Source organism: Phascolarctos cinereus, unplaced genomic scaffold (assembly GCF_003287225.1).
Source record: "Phascolarctos cinereus isolate Bilbo 61053 unplaced genomic scaffold, phaCin_HiC Scaffold_5;HRSCAF=322, whole genome shotgun sequence".
Lineage (NCBI taxonomy): Eukaryota > Metazoa > Chordata > Mammalia > Diprotodontia > Phascolarctidae > Phascolarctos > Phascolarctos cinereus.
This window is the reverse complement of record NW_027555958.1, coordinates 330,205,003-330,223,473: the sequence shown is the minus strand read 5'-3', so window position 1 is coordinate 330,223,473 and position 18,471 is coordinate 330,205,003. Positions and strand designations below refer to the sequence as shown.

At 39.7% G+C, this 18,471-nt stretch overlaps 1 protein-coding gene across 4 annotated transcripts in view; it reads right to left on the bottom strand.

Annotated features, from left to right (window-relative positions):
• TTC13 (tetratricopeptide repeat domain 13) overlaps positions 1-18,402 on the bottom strand; it is a 111,779-nt gene extending 93,377 nt beyond the window's left edge. For 2 of the 4 annotated variants that reach the window (XM_021000402.2, XM_021000403.2), the window contains exons 1-2: positions 18,073-18,400; positions 1,253-1,350 (exon numbers count right to left, since the gene is read on the bottom strand). In XM_021000402.2, the coding sequence (XP_020856061.1) occupies positions 1,253-1,350; positions 18,073-18,340 (366 nt within the window). In that variant the 5' untranslated portion in view covers positions 18,341-18,400. Of the gene's footprint in view, positions 1-1,252; positions 1,351-18,072 lie in introns of all 4 variants that reach the window. The other 2 variants (XM_021000404.2, XM_078156221.1) reach the window with 2 other exon arrangements.
• Between the last annotated feature and the right edge of the window lie 69 nt (positions 18,403-18,471).

Below are 18,471 nucleotides of genomic sequence, written 5' to 3'. Positions count from 1 at the left end.
AGTGTGAAATAAAGTAGATGAAAAGAAAAGAAAGAGAGAGAGGAAAAAAAGGAAGGAAGAAGGAAAATTAAAGAAAACAAGAACATTTACTATTATAGTTTCAATATTAAGTGTGCACAAAAAAAAAATCCCTGATTGTAAGCTATATGTGCACTTATTATTGTCACCTAGCATTACATTGAAGCACTGCATGATAACTGAAGAGCACTGGAATTGGGGAGAGGAGATTTCAATCAGAATAGCAGCTGTGACACTTAGGGCTTGCATGACTCCAGGCAAGTAACTTACCCTCTTCAAGCCTAATTTTTCCTCGTGTAAAATGGAGATTAAAAACTTATTTTAGTTATATTATTAGGGTGGGGGAATGACACTAAGGACTTTGTAAATATTAAGCCAACATATAAATGTGGACTATGATGATCATTGGTAGAACAGTCAAACTTTTAACTTATACAAAGTGAATGACAGAGATAAATGAGATTGATCTTCTCTCCTGAAGATTATTCTCTTGAAACAACTGAAACAGAGTTGTGTTCATAGTTATTACATGAAAACTATAAAGCGGGTTAACATAGTTGATCATTTTCTAGTTTGTCAAGTCCAATTATTTTCAGTGATACTGGCACTGAGACAAAACCTTTTTTAAAAGTCAGGAAAATGACTGTCTAATATATTAGGCACATTTAGAAGAATCTTAAAAGAATCACATCAAACTCATCTAAGTTTAAGTTTGCTTTGTTGGAAATCTAAATTGTGAATAAGAACATTCTGGATATATAATTATCTGGAAAGTTGTTTCAGTACCTTTTCCCTGTATAGGATATGGGATACATTCCAATGTGTGAGGGGAACCTTAGGAAAACTGCACTGCTATTCAATCTTGGAGTAGAAGAGAGAGCCCTCTCACACAACTGAGTCTACATACACTGAAGAGATCTAAGTAAATCAGGGCTGGGAAAATTAGGCTATGCTCGCCCTCTAAATTATAAGGTCATCTGTCCTAGGAATCACAGATATCCAGCCTCCTGCCTATGGTACTCAATCAAAAGTCATATGACACCTAAGAGGATCAACTTATCTAATTCACAACCAATGATTCAATCTAGATCCAATTTCAGATGACTCCTGATTATGATACACAGATTAAACAGAACTAAATTCTGATCAATACACACAATTAACTTAGAGTACCCAGAATTTCACTCTTTAATTGGGCCACAAGAAACAGAAAGTATGGATTGTAGAGACATACCAGAATCTTTTCAGCATTAAGGGAAAGCAAAGAGTCACAGGGTGGTGATCCTTTTGGCTCACAATCCGAAGAATCATGGAAGTTCAAAAAAGATGCCTCTGCAAAAGAAAAATTTTTCTGATTATTTCCCTCCTACTGAATTCATGGTATTTAATCAAGTATTTAAGCCCGACTTAGAGTTGTAAAAAATTCAGAACTGTTTCACATATAACTCACTTAGCATAATCAGCAATCTTGTTGGTGAGAATTATATAAGTACAGATGCTATGGTAACATTAGCAAGAGGGCATATTCTACCTGCACTGATAAGTACATTCAAGAGGTAAAAATGACAGAACAGAAAAACAAGCCACAGGTGGGAAATTCAAGATTATGAGAAAAAGTTCTCTGAAGGACTAATGAAAAACTCTACATTACCCAGTCAGTAAATATTTGTCAAGCAACTCCTGTGTACCAGGCACTGTGCTAGGTAGGTATTGTTAGGGATACAGAGCAGTGTAAACTTGGCCTGTGCTGTCAAAGACTGGACATTTTGTCTGGGAAAGATAACTTTTCAGTCATGTATGTCTTATTTAACAACTTAAGAATTCAGAGAAGAGAGAGATTCTTGTGGGCTGGAGGTCAGGAAAGGCTTCATAAAGGAGGGAGGATCTGATCTAATCTTGAAAGATGGGTAGGACTCAGATCATCAGAAAGGAAGGAAAAGGGCATTTTTAGAGGCAAGGAGGAAAGAAAGCACAAGTTTTGTATGGACACTGGAGGGAAAGCCTCAAGTCAGAGAGACAAGGAAGGCTCAAAATATACAGCAGCTGGAACCAGATTATGGAAGTCCCCAAATGTCAGGAGTTAGGATTTTTACCTTTTCTTAGATACGGAGAACATTTAAGGTTTTTAAGCTGGGAAGTGACAGAATCAAAGCAATGTTATAGGGAGGCTAACTGGGTAGCAACGTGTGATGGACTGGAATATGAAAAGACCAATTAGGTAGGAAGACTAATTATGAGGCTATGGTAGCAAAAAAGCAAAAGACTAATAGGGGCTTGAACAGAGTGATAGCAGCAAGAATGAAATAGGATATTTACTTCAATGGATCTGGGATTAAACAATAGAGAAACATTCACTAAGCACCTATTATGTGTCAGCCACTGTTTGTTAAGATCTCCCTTAGATGTGAGGACTCATTTAAAAAATGCAAATCACTACTTATACATTTTCCTTTTTCTCATGGGTTGCAATGCCCAAATAATTTACACCAAGCAGCTAGCCTACTGACAAAGAGCTTTTCTGAGGCTGATGAGCTTTTTCCTATTAGCTAGGCTGGCCCTCAAAATGTATCTTCAATGTGTTTTGGGACCCATACTTGAAGTCTTTCCAAGGTGACAAAACCCACCAGAGCTTGTACCCTACTGGCATATCCTTTGAGCAGTTAAGGTCCCCCTGTGGACTACAACAAAGCATCCATAATAGGACCAGTGGAATGGGAAAAATGAGAAAATATTAAAATGAAAAATCAATAGGATTTTACTCCTGACCAGCAAAGAGGGTAGAGGAGTAGGGAGAGAAGGTAGGGAAATGAGAATGAAGAGCCAAGGATAAAAAGGTTATTTTTTGTGTGTATGTCTGAGTGACTAGGACTACTATATCATTGGTAGAAAACAGGAATTCAGAAGAAAGATACCTTTCTTCAAAAAAAAAATTAGTTTGATCTTAAATATATGAGTTTGAAGTAATGGTATAACAGCTAAGTGTAGATCAAGGACTCAGAGCTATCAGGGACCTTAAGAAACCATTTACTTCAACCTCCCCTAAATGCTGTGATCTCCTCTAAAAGTGTTATCAAACTCAAATAGAACCACAAGGCAGTGGGGGACTATACATAAAGATCCCGGTAAGCTGTATGCTGAGTTAGTTTCAAAATGTAATGTTATCTATATTTTGGTAATTTTTATTTATTTTGTTAAATATTTCCCAATTACATTTTAATCTGGTTCTAGCAACACTGGCTACTAGTCTGACAACTCTGCTTTAAACCCTTCAAAACTGATTTTAAACCCCTGACTTGAAGACTTACAATGATAAGGAATTTGTTACCAGAAGCTATTAGAAAGCCCTTCCTTATTCCATCAAGATTTGTGTCCTTGTAACTTTCACCCACTGATCTAAGGTCTCCCCTTTGAAGCAAAAAAAAAAGAAAAGTTTACTTTCTGTGGCTTACGACAGCTCTTTAAATGTCTAAAGACAGCCATCATGTGGCACTTAATACTTTCATTTCCTTCAACCATTTCAAATACAACATGGATTCCAGCTAGCTATCTTTAGATGAAGAGATGCTCCTGGAATGTTGAAAGTCAACTTTGCTCACTCTACCTATAACAGCTGCTGCTTTAATTTTTAGATTTCAAATGTTGTTCCTTGAGACGCACAGGATCATAGGCTGGAAGGGGGGCTTAGAGGTCACAAATACAGCGCCCTCATATTACAGATGAGATAACAAGGGCCCAAAGAGGTTAAGTGACTTGCTTATAGGGTCACACAGCTAGTAAGTAGCAGACTGTATCAATGCCCCTCAAGTATGGTACCAAAAATGGGCACACTACTTCAGATGTGTGAGGTAATCACTACTTCACAAACAATCTGACTACTGTAAAGGACAAACGGAGTATTAGCTCCTTGGATCTAGACACGGTAAACTTCTTAACTTAGACTAACAATGTATTAGCTTATCTCACAGTGAACTAAAAATCCCAGGGCTTTTGCTCATTAAACTGTCAAAACAGGTTCCCAATCTTATTATTATGTAAATGTCATCTTCTGGGTTTTGGCTTACTATTCTAGCACTGAGGATAATTTGGAATCCTGATTCTGTCATGCAAAGTACTAGCTTTTGATAAGCAGGTACTTGTCCAAGGTATAGTGCTTTAAGGTTCATAAGACTTTAAAGTTTAAAGACATTATCTCATTTGATCCTCACAGCTCTGTAAGGCAGCTGTTACAATTATCCCCGTTTTCCAGATGAATTAACTGGGGCTCCATGAGATTACCTGACTTGCCCAAGTTTAGGGGTTGAATAGATGGTTGCTAAAGTTGCTTCCAAGTCCCAAATTCTGTGATTCATGTGACATACTCATATTGGTAACTATCCAGCATCAGGTTACTGTAGGTTATTTATTTCTGAACCTATCTTCTCTTCCTTTTTTCAGTGCTTTTCCCCCCATCAAGCATCAAAGAGAAAAAGGACCTTGATAAGTGACCACCTTCTTCACTTAACACACTCAATTAAGAGCCATTCCAATCCCCAGGCATTATCTACATGTTATTTTATTACCAATAGTCTTGAATGAAGGAAAACATTTAATAATTCCACTTTACCTACCTCTGTGGGAGATATATGGTATGAAGGTTGATACCTTTTAGGCAATTTAGGATTTGTAGAACACCTTGGATTACTTGGAGGAAAAAGAGTTCTGTTCTATATTCCAAATCATAATAATAAAAATCTAAAAAGGTCTTGAAATTCTCCTTATCTTTTTGTATTTTGCTCTCCTGTGAGAGATCAGATGTTTTTGACTTCTAGCCAACTATAAACGGTTTCTTTTTCTGGGTCTTTTGCAATCTGGGATCAAAATAGGAAACAGTATGACTCAGTGGATCTAGCAACAAGGGAAACACTCAAGACATTTGAGTTCTGATCCCAGATCTGTCACCATCACCCTGAGTAAGTTGCTCCTTGCAAAGGCACTAATGCCCTTTGCACTTCATAGGGTTGGACTTACCTCACAGGGGCAACGTAGGGAATAGCAAAAAATTATAATAAACCAGCTCCCCAGAATAAATATCAAACACATCAATAACAAGATGTGCAAAGTACACAAAGGTGAAAAGATCCTGCTTCCCTGTAAACTGCATTTACTATTCCAAAATGTTTTATGAGTTTGCAAGATTATCTGGGATATGACTTCTTAAATTGGGGGTCCATGGCTAGATTTTAAGGGGTCCATGAATTTGGATGGGAAAAAATTATCTTTATTTTCATTAATCTCTATAACCAAAATTTAGCATTTCCTTCCGTAATTAAAAAACATTATTCTTAGAAGGGGTCCACAGGTTTCATCAGGTTGCTAAAGAGACCTATGACATTAAAATGGTTAAGAACCGAACATCTATAGTAATCCACAAAGAAATAGATCTATTGAAAGTTGTGTATCATGAAAGGGAAAAAGATTTTAAGTAAGCCAATCTATTTTTGTGTTTTGCTGGATATATTTATTTTTAAAAACAAACTTAACAATTTTTTTCAATAATTGTTTTGCTGAATTTATAAGAATATGAGGCATTATCCTTTGATCATTGATCAATTGGAGGTGAACAGGCAGTTTTCAGAAGAAAAATCAAATCTATAGGCATATGAAAAAATGCTCTACATTATACTGCTTAGAGAAATGCAAATTAAAACATTGCTGAGGTTGACCACCTCACAACTATCAGATTGCCTAATTGACAGAAAAAGGAAATGACAAATGTTGAAGAGAGGATGGGGGAAAATAGGGACACTAATGCATTGTTGGTGCTCTCCATTCTGGAGAACAATTTGGAACTATGCCCAAAGGGCTATAAAACTGTGCATATCCTTCGACCCAGCAACACCATTACTAGGTCCATACTCCAAAGAGATCAAAGAAAAAGGAAAAGGACCTATGTGTACAAAATATTTATATCAGCTCTTTTTGTGGCGGCAAAAAATTGGAAATTGAGGGGATGTCCGTCAATTGGGGAATGGCTAAATAACTTGTGGTATGATTGTGATGGAATCCTATTTTGCTATAAGGTGAGCAGAATGGTTTCAGAAAAATCGGGGAAGACCTCTATGAACTAATGCAAAGTGAAGTGAGCAGAACCAGAAGAACATTGTACCTGGCAGCAGCAAGATGATTAGCTGTGAATGATTTAGCTATTCCGATCAATGCAATATCAAGACAATTCCAAAGGACTTATGATGAAAAAACGCTGTCTACCTCCAGAGAAAGAACTGATGGCCTATGCATGCAGATTGAAACACTGTTTTAAACTTTCTTTATTATTCTTGGGGTTTTTTGGTCTGCGTTATTATTTTGCAAAATGGCTAATACAGAAAAGTTTTGCATGACTGCACATACATCATCTGTATCAAACTGTTTGCCTTCTCAAGGAGGGGGAAAATGAGGGAGGGAGAGAGGGAGAGAGTATGGAACTAAAATTTTTTAAAAAGCAAATGTTAAAAAGTTTTGTTTACATGTAATTGAGAAAAAAATAAAATTAAATGTAAAACAATAATAATAATAATAATAATTGTTTAGCTGGTGTATCATTCTTACTCTTCACAATAGCCATGCCTGTTTTTCTTTTCTTCTCTTCTTAAACAATGTCTTAAGACTATAGCATAATAGGAAAATTAGAAAGGTAGGCCTGGGGTGTTCATCCTGGTTTGCTTCTTAAAAAAAAAAACCTCTCTAAATGAACATGGGTAAATTAACCTCTCTGGTGCTCAGCTTTCTCATACGTAAAATCGAACTAGCTCAGGGCTGGGGAACCTGCAGCCTTGAGGCCACACGTGGCCCTCTAGGTCCTCAAGTGTGACCCTTTGACTGAACCCAAATTTGTTCTGTGAAGTCTGGATTCAGTCAAAATGCTGCACTTGAGGACCTTGAGGGCCACATGTGGCCTTGAGGCCACAGGTTCCCCTGCCCTGAACCAGGTGATTTCCAGCTAGCATATATGTCATCCTAATGGTTTCAAAGTTCAAAAACTTGACTCATAAGTCTAAAGAAAAAGTGAATGTTTAACAGAAGATACAAAAACAACAGTTTTGCTTCAAAAGACAAAGATAGTCCTTCAAAGACCAGGAATCTGTGAGGGGTACAGGAGGGTTAATCGGAATGCAAACACCATAGGCCGTGGGATCCATCATCTTCATATTAATCATGTTACAGAATGATCTTTCTAAAGCTACCTGGAGAGCTGACAAATTTTTATTTCACAAGTGTACTACTCATGGCATACCTCCAATAGAAGGGAAAAGTCACAGTACATAGAAGCTGTGCTTCTAACTATTCAGACTTTAACACCATCCGCCACTCTTACCTCCTTTTCCAGCTCCCCTTTGTGTTCTGTCTTCCCTGATTAGAACATAAGCTCACTGAGGGCAGGGACTGTCTCTCTTTTTGATTGTATTTGTATCGCTAGAGCTTAGCACAAATCCTGGTATATTTTGTTGTTATTCAGTCACATCTGACTCTTTGTGACCCTATTTGGGGTTTTCTTGGCAAAGATAGTGGAGTGATTTACCATTCCTCCTCCAACTCATTTTATAGATGCGTAAACTGAGGCAAACAGGGTTAAGTAACTTGCCCAGGGTCACACGCTAGTAGGAGTCTGAGGTCAAATTTGAACTCAAGTCTTTCTGACTCCAGACCCAGGGCTCTATCCAAATGCACCAGCTAACTGCTCCATCCTGGTACACAGTAAACATTTACTAAATGCTTGTTGCCTTGTGGTCTTGCCTACAAAGAGTACCTGATTAATTTTATTTAAGCATTATGAAGGTCTGATATTTAGTTATTCTGAACAGTGTGAAAGAAAACATTTAGAACTATAAATCTATTAAAACTGTGCAATCTTTTCCAAAAGCATTCTACTGATGCTCCATCAATTTAGATGACTGGTTTCTGGATGTATTATGCATGAGGACAGCCATCAACACCTAGTCTTAAGAGGTCAGTAGGTTAAAAGACACAGAGCTGAAATCACTGTTACCTATCATATCAGGAAAAAAAAATATTTAAGTACCTAATAAGAAAGGCAGCAGCTAAAAGTGGCTTTTGCATATTGAGAAAAATGGGAGGGGGAAATGAGGTCCTAAGTCATTCATTTTAATGATTATTAATACTGTACTTTAAATAGTGAATTAGTCCAGTGTACATAATTAAGAAGTTAAACAAGGTGTGATTAAAAATAATACAACCGGGATGGAGGCTGATGTTAGCAACCAGATAAGAAAAAAGCCCAGAATGCATTAAGAAGCAGGGATTTCATTGTTCAGAAACCAGGAAAAAGTGTCTAAGGTGATAGAAAGAAATAAAATTCACTTAACTTTATGTAAAAGTCACACTACAGTGTCAAGACAAGAAGGAAAAGAAAAGACTTACCTGAAGCAGTAAACAAAAATACAGAGATAGAAAATATTTTTAAAATTTTGACAGATAAATGGTGAAAATATATGAACAGGTATTTCTCAACGGGAGAAATCCAAGTTTTCAACAATCACACGAAAAAATCATCCACAACACTAATAAGAGAAATGCAAGTTAAAATAACTCAAAGGCTCCACCTGACACTCATAAGATTGACAAATATGACCACTGTTGGAGGGAATGTGGGAAACTGTACACTAATACACTACTGAAGGAGGTGTGAATTAGTCTAGCCATTTTAGAAAGCAAGTAGGAATTATAATCAAAAAGTCATTAAACTGTGTATAACCTTTGACACAACCATACTACTACTGGGCCCATATCCTAAAGATTTCCCAAAAAAGAGAGGGACACATATAAATAAAAATATCAATACCAGTTCTTTTTATAATGTCAAGACGGGGAAAATGGGAAGAGTTAGGGAATGGCTGAACAAACTATGGTACATGAATGTAATGTGTGCCATAAAAAATGAAGAAATAGATGGTTTCAGAGAAACCTGGAAAGTCTTGTATGAACTGATGCTGAGTGAAATGAGAAGATTTTATAATAACAACAATACTGTAAAGAAAAACAACTTGGAAAGACTTAAGAACTCATCCACAAAACAAGCACCCTGACTCCAAAGGACCAGTGCTGAAATACTTTACCAACCTTCTGACAGAGAAGTGAGGACCTAAAGGTTCAGAACAAGACATGCATTTGTGGACATGGCCAACATGGGGAATTGTTTAGCTTGATTATGCACAGCTGATACAAGGGTTCTATTTGTCTTTCTTTCATAGGGATAGGGAGTTCATTGAGGAGAAGGAGGCTAGCAATGGGTTTACCAATTTTTTTCTAAGTTTGAAAAAGTTCACTGAAGCTCTTTTTAAAATGCATAGAAGACAACAGAATGAAGGTCAGTGGAAAACAAAGACAAGCAGGGCAGCTTTGGAGAATCTGTTATATGCTTAAAGTGAATAGCAAGCTGTTCATAACAGATTCACTGCTGCATATACAGCCCTCTTTTTTGGAATTATATGTGAAAATGCTCATCTTGCTTAGTGTTGACTAAGTTCAAAATAAAAAGAAAAGAAAATGGTTTCATCCTCTGGGTTTTCTTCCAAAAAAACATGCAAAATGTATAAAATGGTTTGTAGCAAACAGAATAGAAGTCACTGACCCAAATGAGCCCCAGTGTGCAGTGAAGCAGAGTAGAAAGAGCAACAGACTGAGATGCAGCAGATCTGGGTTCCAATTCTGGCTCTGCCACCATTAAACCACTGGACAAATTGCCTGACCCTTGTAGGATTCAGTAGCCTCATCTATTAAAAGAGGCCTAGATAATCTCAGTTCCAGATCCAAAGGAATACTTTTGATATTTGATATTTCTGACTACAAAAAGTATGGTCAGGAATAGGATTCCAGCTGAATTTATTTGAGACTTAAAATTTTTTAATCAGTATAGATAGGGACCACAAAGATCATCTAGTTCAGGGAGTTCTAAACCTAAGGTCCGAGAACTTCTATTTTAAAAAATATTTTGACAGCTGTATTTTAATATAATTGATATCCTCTGTAACCCTATGAATTTTCTTTTAAGCATTCAAAAACATTTTCTTGAGGATTCCATAGTCTTCACCAGACAACCAAAGAAATCCATAACACAAGAAAAGATTAAGCCCACGTGACCACGTGACCAACAGAAGTAGCCAGGTGGCTCAAGTACTTGATGTAGAGTCAGGAAAACTGTTCAAATATGGCCTCTGACACTTACTGGCTGCATGACCCTGGGCAAGTCACTTCATGTCAGTCTGCTCGTTTCCCCATCAGTAAAATGGGAACAATAATAGCACCTATGTCCCAGTGTGGTTGTGAAGATTAAATGTAGGTAGAGCCAAGATGGTGGAGGACAGACAGCAACCCAACTGAACTCTCCCAACATTCCCCCCCAAACAACTTTAAAATAATGCCTCAAATAAAATTTTGGAGCAGCAAAGCCAACAAAAGGTCAGGATGAGAACTCAGGAGGTTGGCAGAAGAGGTCTGTGACACCACAGTGGAGGCCTGTACAAAGTACAACAGCACCAGCAGCAGGCCTTCAAGATGGCAGCAAGAGCAGCATCCAGAACTCTCAGCCCAGACAGTAAGAGTGGCAGACAACAGGTCAGAAAGAGATTACAGGGAACCCTTTGCTGGCACTGTGTGCAACTGGAGCTGACTGGCAGCTCTACTGCTCACATACAGTTCTGGGTTGCAGTTCTAGAGTGGAGAGGAGAGCTTGTGGTTGTCCCAGTCCACCATTACACCAACAGTGTATTAGTGTACGTATTTTTCTCCAGCCCCTCCAGCATTTACCATTATTGATAGGTATGAGCTGAGACCTCAGAGTTATTTTAATCTGCATTTCTCCAATCAATAGTGATTTCATATAGCTATAGATAGCTTTGATTTCTTCTTCTGAAAACTGCCTATTTATATCCTTGACCACTTATCAGTTAGGGATTGGCTCCTATAAATTTGCCTCAGTTTCCTATATATTTGAGAAATGAGGCCTTCATCTGAGAAGGGAGTAGGGGCCCTGGCTGCAGTTCCAAGGCAGAGAGGAGCACTAGCACTTTTGGCTGTAGGGAAAGAGGGGCCCTTCCAGGGTAGCAAGACCAGGAGAACAGTGACCATACCTCTCCCCACATCATCCCGCCTAGGAAGCAGACCCCCAGAACTAGCTCTGAAAATAGTAACACAAAAAACCTGAAGCCTCCCCACCCAAAGATGAGCAGAGACCAACTTTAACATAAAGTTCAAGGTCAAGAAATAGACTAGAAAATTTAAAAAAAAGAAAAAAGAACTTGAGCATAAAAATTCACTACAGTGGACGGGAAAACCAAGACACAAACTTAGAAAATACCATGGAAACAGCTACAACCAAAGGATCAAAGAAAAATACTAACTGAACAAAATAGACCTAATTAAAACAGGTAATCAGAGAAACTATATGTTGCTAAAAGGTACCACAGTCAATGACATAATATCAAAATGTTTTACAGTAAGTTTCTCTAAAAAAGACCTCATTTCTCAAATGTATACAGAGTATAGAACCGAGTCAAATTTATAAAAATAAGAGCCGTTTCCCAATTGATAAATGGTCAAAGAATATGAACAGGCGGTATTCAGAAGGAATAAAAACTACAGACATGAAAAAATGTTCCAAATCACTACTGATTAGAGAAATGCAAATTAAAACAACTCTGGGATACCATCTCATACCTACCAGAAATGACAAATTCTGGAAGGGTTGAGGGAAAATAGATATACTAATAAACTGTCAGTGGAATTAGGAACTAGTCCAATCATTCAGGAGAACAATTTGGAACTATGGCCAAAGGTCTATAAAATTGTGTATAACCTTTAACCCATCCATATAACGACTATGTCTGTATCCCAAAGAGATCAAAGAAAATGGAGAAGGACCTATATGTACAAAAATACTTATAGCAGCTCTTTTTCTGGTGGTAAAGAATTGGAAATTGAGGGGATGATCATCAGTTGGGGAATGGCTGAACAAGATGTGGCATAAGATTATGATGTACTACTGTGCTATGAGAAATGATTTGGGGGAGGTTCAGAAGAAAAAAAACAGGAAGATCTATATGAACTGATGCAAAGTGAAGTGAGAAGAACCTGTCGATCATTGTGCACAGTAAGAGCAATGTTGTAACGATGATCAACTGTGAAAGACTTGACTATTCTGATTAATACAATGATCTAAGACAATTCCTAAGGGACTCATGATGAAAAAAATGCTATCTACCTCCAGAGAGAGAACTGATGAACTCTGACTGCAATTTGAAGTACAACTTTCTCATTTTCTTTTTTCTTTTTTTCCTGCAATGGCTAATATGGAAATGTTTTGCATGGTTTCACAGGCATAATCGATATCATTTTGCTTGCCCTCTCAGTGAGTGGAGGAAAGGTGGGAGAGAGGAAGAGAATATGGAACTCAAAATTTTAAAAAGTGTTTAAAATAATTTTTTAAAAAGAAAAAAAGATCAAATATGAAGATCTTTGCAAAGCAATGTGCTAGCTGTTATTATTATTCCTTCCTTTTACAAAAAAGAAACTAAGAGAGATTAAATAACTTGCCCCACATCATACATATAATTAGGAGTACAGCAGAAATGAGAATGTAGGCTTCCTAACTCCAACTCAATGTTCTTTCATTTTTTTTTATCTGTTGATCTCAAAATATGTCATAAAAATTATCTGCCAGGGCTTATAACTTCAGTATATCTAGGCATTTAAAATAACCGATTCTACCAGGCAACAGAGACATAGAAGGTGAGTTAAAAAGAAAGCTTACCTTCCAGCCAATCACATTATTTCCTTGAGACACTATCACATTTTTCATATGTTTTTTTGAACACTGTATAACAGTCAAAATAACTAAGTGTCCAGGAGGGGATGCATGGCCTGGAGGATAGGTCATTGGACTGAAAGTAAAACCTGGTTCAAATCTTGCCGGGGCCACTTCATAACTGTGTGACCCTGGGCACTTCTGTCACGTTACATCTCTGATTCAGATAACTCATCTGAAGAATGAGAATGTTGAACTCGGGGGCTTCTGACGTTTCTTCCAGTTCTAAAATATTGATTCTAAGATCCTAAAAATTCAAAGAAATTAGGGGATGACTAAAATCAGGAGATAAACCTAATAAAAAATAAGGTATCAGCCATTAAAGTATTTTAGATTGCCTCTTTCTAATTTCCTCTTTCTTTGATCTCCTTGAAAAGTTTGAAGGTCAATCTGAATGAATTTGATTCAATTCAACAAGCATTCAAAGGCACTGTGATTCACACTGCGAATAAAGATAAAAGCAAAACTAAAAGCAAAACTTCTCCCCTACAAGGAGTTTACATCCCACTGGGAAACATACATTACACAGATAAGTAAATACAGAATTTATACAAAGTAAATACAAAGTAATTTTAAGGACAGGATCAGAAAACGTCTTATGTAAGCAGTGGCAAGTGGGTTGAGCTTGAAAGGAACTAGGGGTTCCAGGGAGCTAGAGGTATTGGTAAGGATGGAGAGCACACACCGAGAGCACATGAGAGTGAAATAGATATTGGAGAAGCTTGAATAAAAGCAGTGAATTGCCAGATGCCTTGTCATATACAAAGAACAGCAGACAAATTAGGCAGCACATGTGAGGGTTAGAAATGTGAAAATCTGGAGCCCTAGCTACATTGTGAATAACTTTAAATTACCATGAGTTTCTATTTTTATCCTAGAAGCCAACTGGGAGCCTATTAACGTCCTTGAGCAGGGGAGTGACATGATCAGACCTATGTTTTAGAATTATCAATTTAGCAGCTGTGTAGAAGATAGATTAGAAGGAAAGAAGCAGGGATGATATTTACGAGCTTACTGCAATAGTCTAGATGAAAGGTGATAAGGGCCTGAATTAGGGTGATGGCTTCCTGAGTAGAAAAAACAGATGTAAGCGATACAGTGAATTTATGAATGAAAAAATCTTTTATTAACAGCTTACTCTATGCCAGGAAGAATCGAGATTTGTCCACTTGACTCTACTATCTCCTCAAGGGCTGGGAAAAGAGGGGAGGGAGAAAGAAAAGTCAAGAGTTAAGTAGACTCTGAGGTTGTGAAACTGCAAAATTGGAAGGATGGTAATGCTTTTGATAGAAAAAGGGAAGTGAGGAGTAAGGGTATGGTAATGGGAAAATACAGTAAGTTCTCTTTTGGATATGTTGTAAGGTACCTATGGAACATCTACCAGGGATGGGAAACCTGGGGCCTCGAGGCCACAGGTGGTCCTCTAGGTCCTCAAGTGTGGCCCTTCACAAAGTTTGGATTCAATCAAAGGGCCACACTTGAGGACCTAGGTTCCCCACCCCTAAATTCTAGGCAGATGCCTAGCACAAAGTTCAAAGGATCATCGTGTCAGAACTAAAAGGCACTTTAGAGGGCCAACCCTCTCAATCTCATGGATAAAGAAACTGAGACCCAGAGAGGTTTAAGTGACTTACCTAGGGACACACAGCTATTAAAAGTCTGAGGCAAAAGGACAAGGGGGCTAAGGATTTAAGAGCTAAGAATAGTGAAAATTTGACCAGGCTCACTTATGGTGTCAAGATCGTGAAAGGAAAAAAGGTCAGAGCAGAGGATGATGGAGGGGTAGAGCAGAAGGAGGAAGAATATATTTAGAAGTGAGAAAGGAAGAAAGATGAAAAGCAGGAATTTATGGTCTTCCAAGCAAGACACTTCTGAAACTAACACGCTGAATAGAATATATACTTAAAAACAAAACAAAACAGCTATAGATAATGAGATTCATGACCTAGCAGTATACAATTCTTTTTTTTTCTAGTCTTATCTTCATAAGGAAATGTTTGTATTTGTTGGTATTTCTTTAAAAGAAAACAAAAAAAATGTTTTTAATTGTGGTGAGATAAGAATTTCAGTTCTGAATAAGGGAAGCCTTAAGTTTCTAGTGCAAGTGGCTCTACTACTTCTGTAGTATGTTCCTTGTACAAGTCGTTCTTCCTCCCAAAAAAGGACTATCAACAGAATAAAGAAGTGACATAACCCCTCGGATTTTGTCTACCTCATGCAAATTAGGCTGTGCTAATCCTAACTTACAAATCTTAATTTTACTCACCAATACAAGCAATGCAAAATAATACTGCAGCCAGCCACCTAAACCCTAGCTAACTGCAATCCAGCTAATAGGAAGATCAAGGATATGATCACTTCTGTGTGTGGCAGAGTAAAAGTAGAGACCATAGGATGTGAGGAGATTGATGAACTGAAGGCCAGGGTGTTTGACAGGCATAGCAAATAGAGTGCTGGATTCAGTCAGGAAGACCTTAGTTTCAATCTTGTCTCAAAGGCTTATTAGTTTTGTGACCCTGGTTAAGGCACTTAACCTCACTCAGCATCAGTTTCCTCATCTGTAAAATGGGGACAATACTAAAAATGAAGTGCACAAGGTTCTTGTGAGGATCAAATGAAATAATATGTAAACTGTTTTGCAAACCTTAACGTACTTCACAAATGTTAGATTTTATTATTATTACTACTCCATCATCATCATTATGTCCCTAAGTACGAAGATGAGGGTTACAGTTGTAAGCCATATTCTGACACCCTTTTGAAAGAAGAATGACCTTGAGAATGGCGAATAATAGCAACTAGGATCAGGATAGGATGATATAGGTGGAAGAAATGAACTTAAGAGTAAAAGTTACCCATGATCCAAACAGAGGGACAGTTTAGAAGTGGCAGTGAGGAAAAAGGAATATGGTTCTCCTTCTCCTGGCCTAGTGTGTTGGGGAGCACGAGAGAAGATGCAATTGGTACTAGAAAAGGTAGTTGGGAATTCAGTGTCTTCTAGAGGAGCCAAATTAGTGAACGAGAGCAAGAAGATGAAAAGAAGTTAAGGAGAAGACACACAAAGGGCAGAATTTCTTTTTGTTGTTGTTTGTTTGTTTTTTGTTTTTAAATAGAAGATGGGATACATGAAGATATTGGTGCTCTCTTAGCCTAAAGTGGAAGTGGGAAGGAGATAAAGATGTATAGAAAGGTGGGAGAACATCAAAGTAAGGACAGAGAGGATCAAACAATTTCTGAGTTTGAGGATTTTTTGTAAAGTATCTACAAAGCTGAATTTTAGAATGACACCACAGTAGATTCTCAAAGAATAATTGTATAGAATAAGAAAAATTTTAACTCTGTTCCCTTTCCTTTCTATCATTTAACATACTTGGACATTTCACTGATTTTATTATTTCAGGGACCCATGTGGGTACTCCCCTACTTATACGTATCCCATGAACTGCCAGGGCCAAAAAAAAAAAAAGTCACCAGGCAGCCAACCCTCTGGTGATCAGTAAGGATGAATTTAAGTAAAGGAGTCCTCAGATAACTGCCTGGGTCTAGGACCTAGGTCCATCACCCAGAAGGGGCCAGAGCTTGAATCCCACTGACAGCCTTCAGGAATCCGGGGTCATCTACATGCCACCATGAAGCAGCAGAACAGGACTTTAGTAAAGGACAATGTATGAAGAATTGGGGCAAGTGTTGTGCAGGTCACCAAGTCAGCTCAAATTCAGAGGCCTTGATGTTACAGAATGATGTGGAGTTCCCCAGTGTAATTTCACATTTCCCGTTTTTTACTTCCCCACCACCTACATTCTCCCTAGCCTTAAGTTTCTAGTGCAAGTGGCTCTACTACTTCTGTAGTATGTTCCTTGTACAAGTCGTTCTTCCTCCCAAAAAAGGACTATCAACAGAATAAAGAAGTGACATAACCCCTAAGATTTTGTCTACCTCATGCAAATTGGGCTGTGCTAATCCTAGCTTACAAATCTTAATTTTACTCACCAATACAAGCAATGCAAAATAATACTGCAGCCAGCCACCTAAACCCTAGCTAACTGCAATCCTTGCAAATTCACTTCACTAACTCAGACAAACCTGGGAAGGGTAGGGGCAGAGAATCCTTTCACTTTCCTACCCAATAATGCCTTTGAAAAGGAACTTGTAACAACTAAATATCAGAAAGTTACACACACACACACACAATTAACACCTGACCTACTGGCAATATTGCTTTGTCTGTGAAACATTTCCCATTACTTATTAAACTGAGGCTAGTAGTGTTCAGGCTTAATGAATGAGTTGGCCCATTTCCAATATACACACAACTTCTGATACACACAGTCCAAAGCCTGCAGAACTCTTCTGCCCTCTCTGAAGCTACAAGAAGATCACAGGTCAGTTTTGATGACTGAAACTAAAGAAGATAAAAAAAGTTTCTCTTGGCCTCCTCCTTTTTTTCTTTTCCCCCTCTGAGGATGTGGATTTCTGAGATTGTGTTTAATACAGGGGACGAAGGCAGGGGCTGGGGAAGCCTCCTTTCCATTGCCCTTACAAAGGGTGCTTTCCCCTTCTCGGGTTTCTGCGTGGAAAATGACATAGCTGGCGTCCTTCTCGGAGCACAATGAAGCAGCGAGGGATGGGTGTCTCGAGGGCTTCGCTCACGGCGCTCCTCAGCCTAGAAGGTGAGCCGGGCAGGTGTCACTCACACCGCCCCTCGGCCCCAGGACGCCCCTGGCTGCCCTGCCCTCCTCCCCAGGACGCACCTTGCCCCGACCCGCCTCGCCGCACCGCACTGCACCCCGGCTGGTCAAGCCCGGGAAAGGTCGAGGAGAGGAGCCTTTAATTTGAGGACACTTCCCTCGCTTTTCTCGGGTGCCCATGTGAAGGATCGGGAGCTGCAGCAGAGAAGAGCTAGAGCAAGTCCTGGGGAGGGCGGCAGAGGCGGGAAAGCGGCACCGGGCGCGATTCTCCGCGGGGGGCCCGAGGCTATGTTCCCCGGGAAAAGACAGCGGAGGCTCGGGCGCCTCTGGAACCCGCGGCCGTGGTCGTGGGAGCACCGGCCCGCGTCACTCCCCCGGGACCCTCGGTCGAACCCTGTCCTCCTCTCCCCACTGCCGAGCCTCGGCAGCTCCCCCTGCCCCAGCTGTGGCCGGGCACCGCGCCTCGGACTCGGGCTGGGCCCCCAGCTCCGCTTGCTGCTGCCTACTCACCGCTGCACTCCGCTGAAGGCTGGTCCCCCCAATCCCCAGAATGCGGGTCGCAGCCTCCGCCTCCGCCGGCCCCGGGCGCCGCCTGCTGCCGGTGCTGCAGCTCCTGCTTGAGCAGGGACAGCGGCGAGTAGTACTCGGTGCCCAGGGCTCCCGGGTGCAGCTCGGCGGACAGGGCCCCCAGGAGCAGCAGCGCCAGAAGGCGCCCGGCAGCGCCGGCTGCAGACACAGCGCCGCCCCAGCCGCAGCAACAGCAGCCGGCAGGTGCCATCTTCCTTCAAGGCGCATGTGCGACCGGCTCCTCTCCTAGCCACTCGAGCTTCCCCGCCTTTAGCCCGCTGCCCGGGCAGGTGGGAGGCGTGGGGAGGCGGGACTAGAGAAAAGGGAACGAGCGCTGATTCC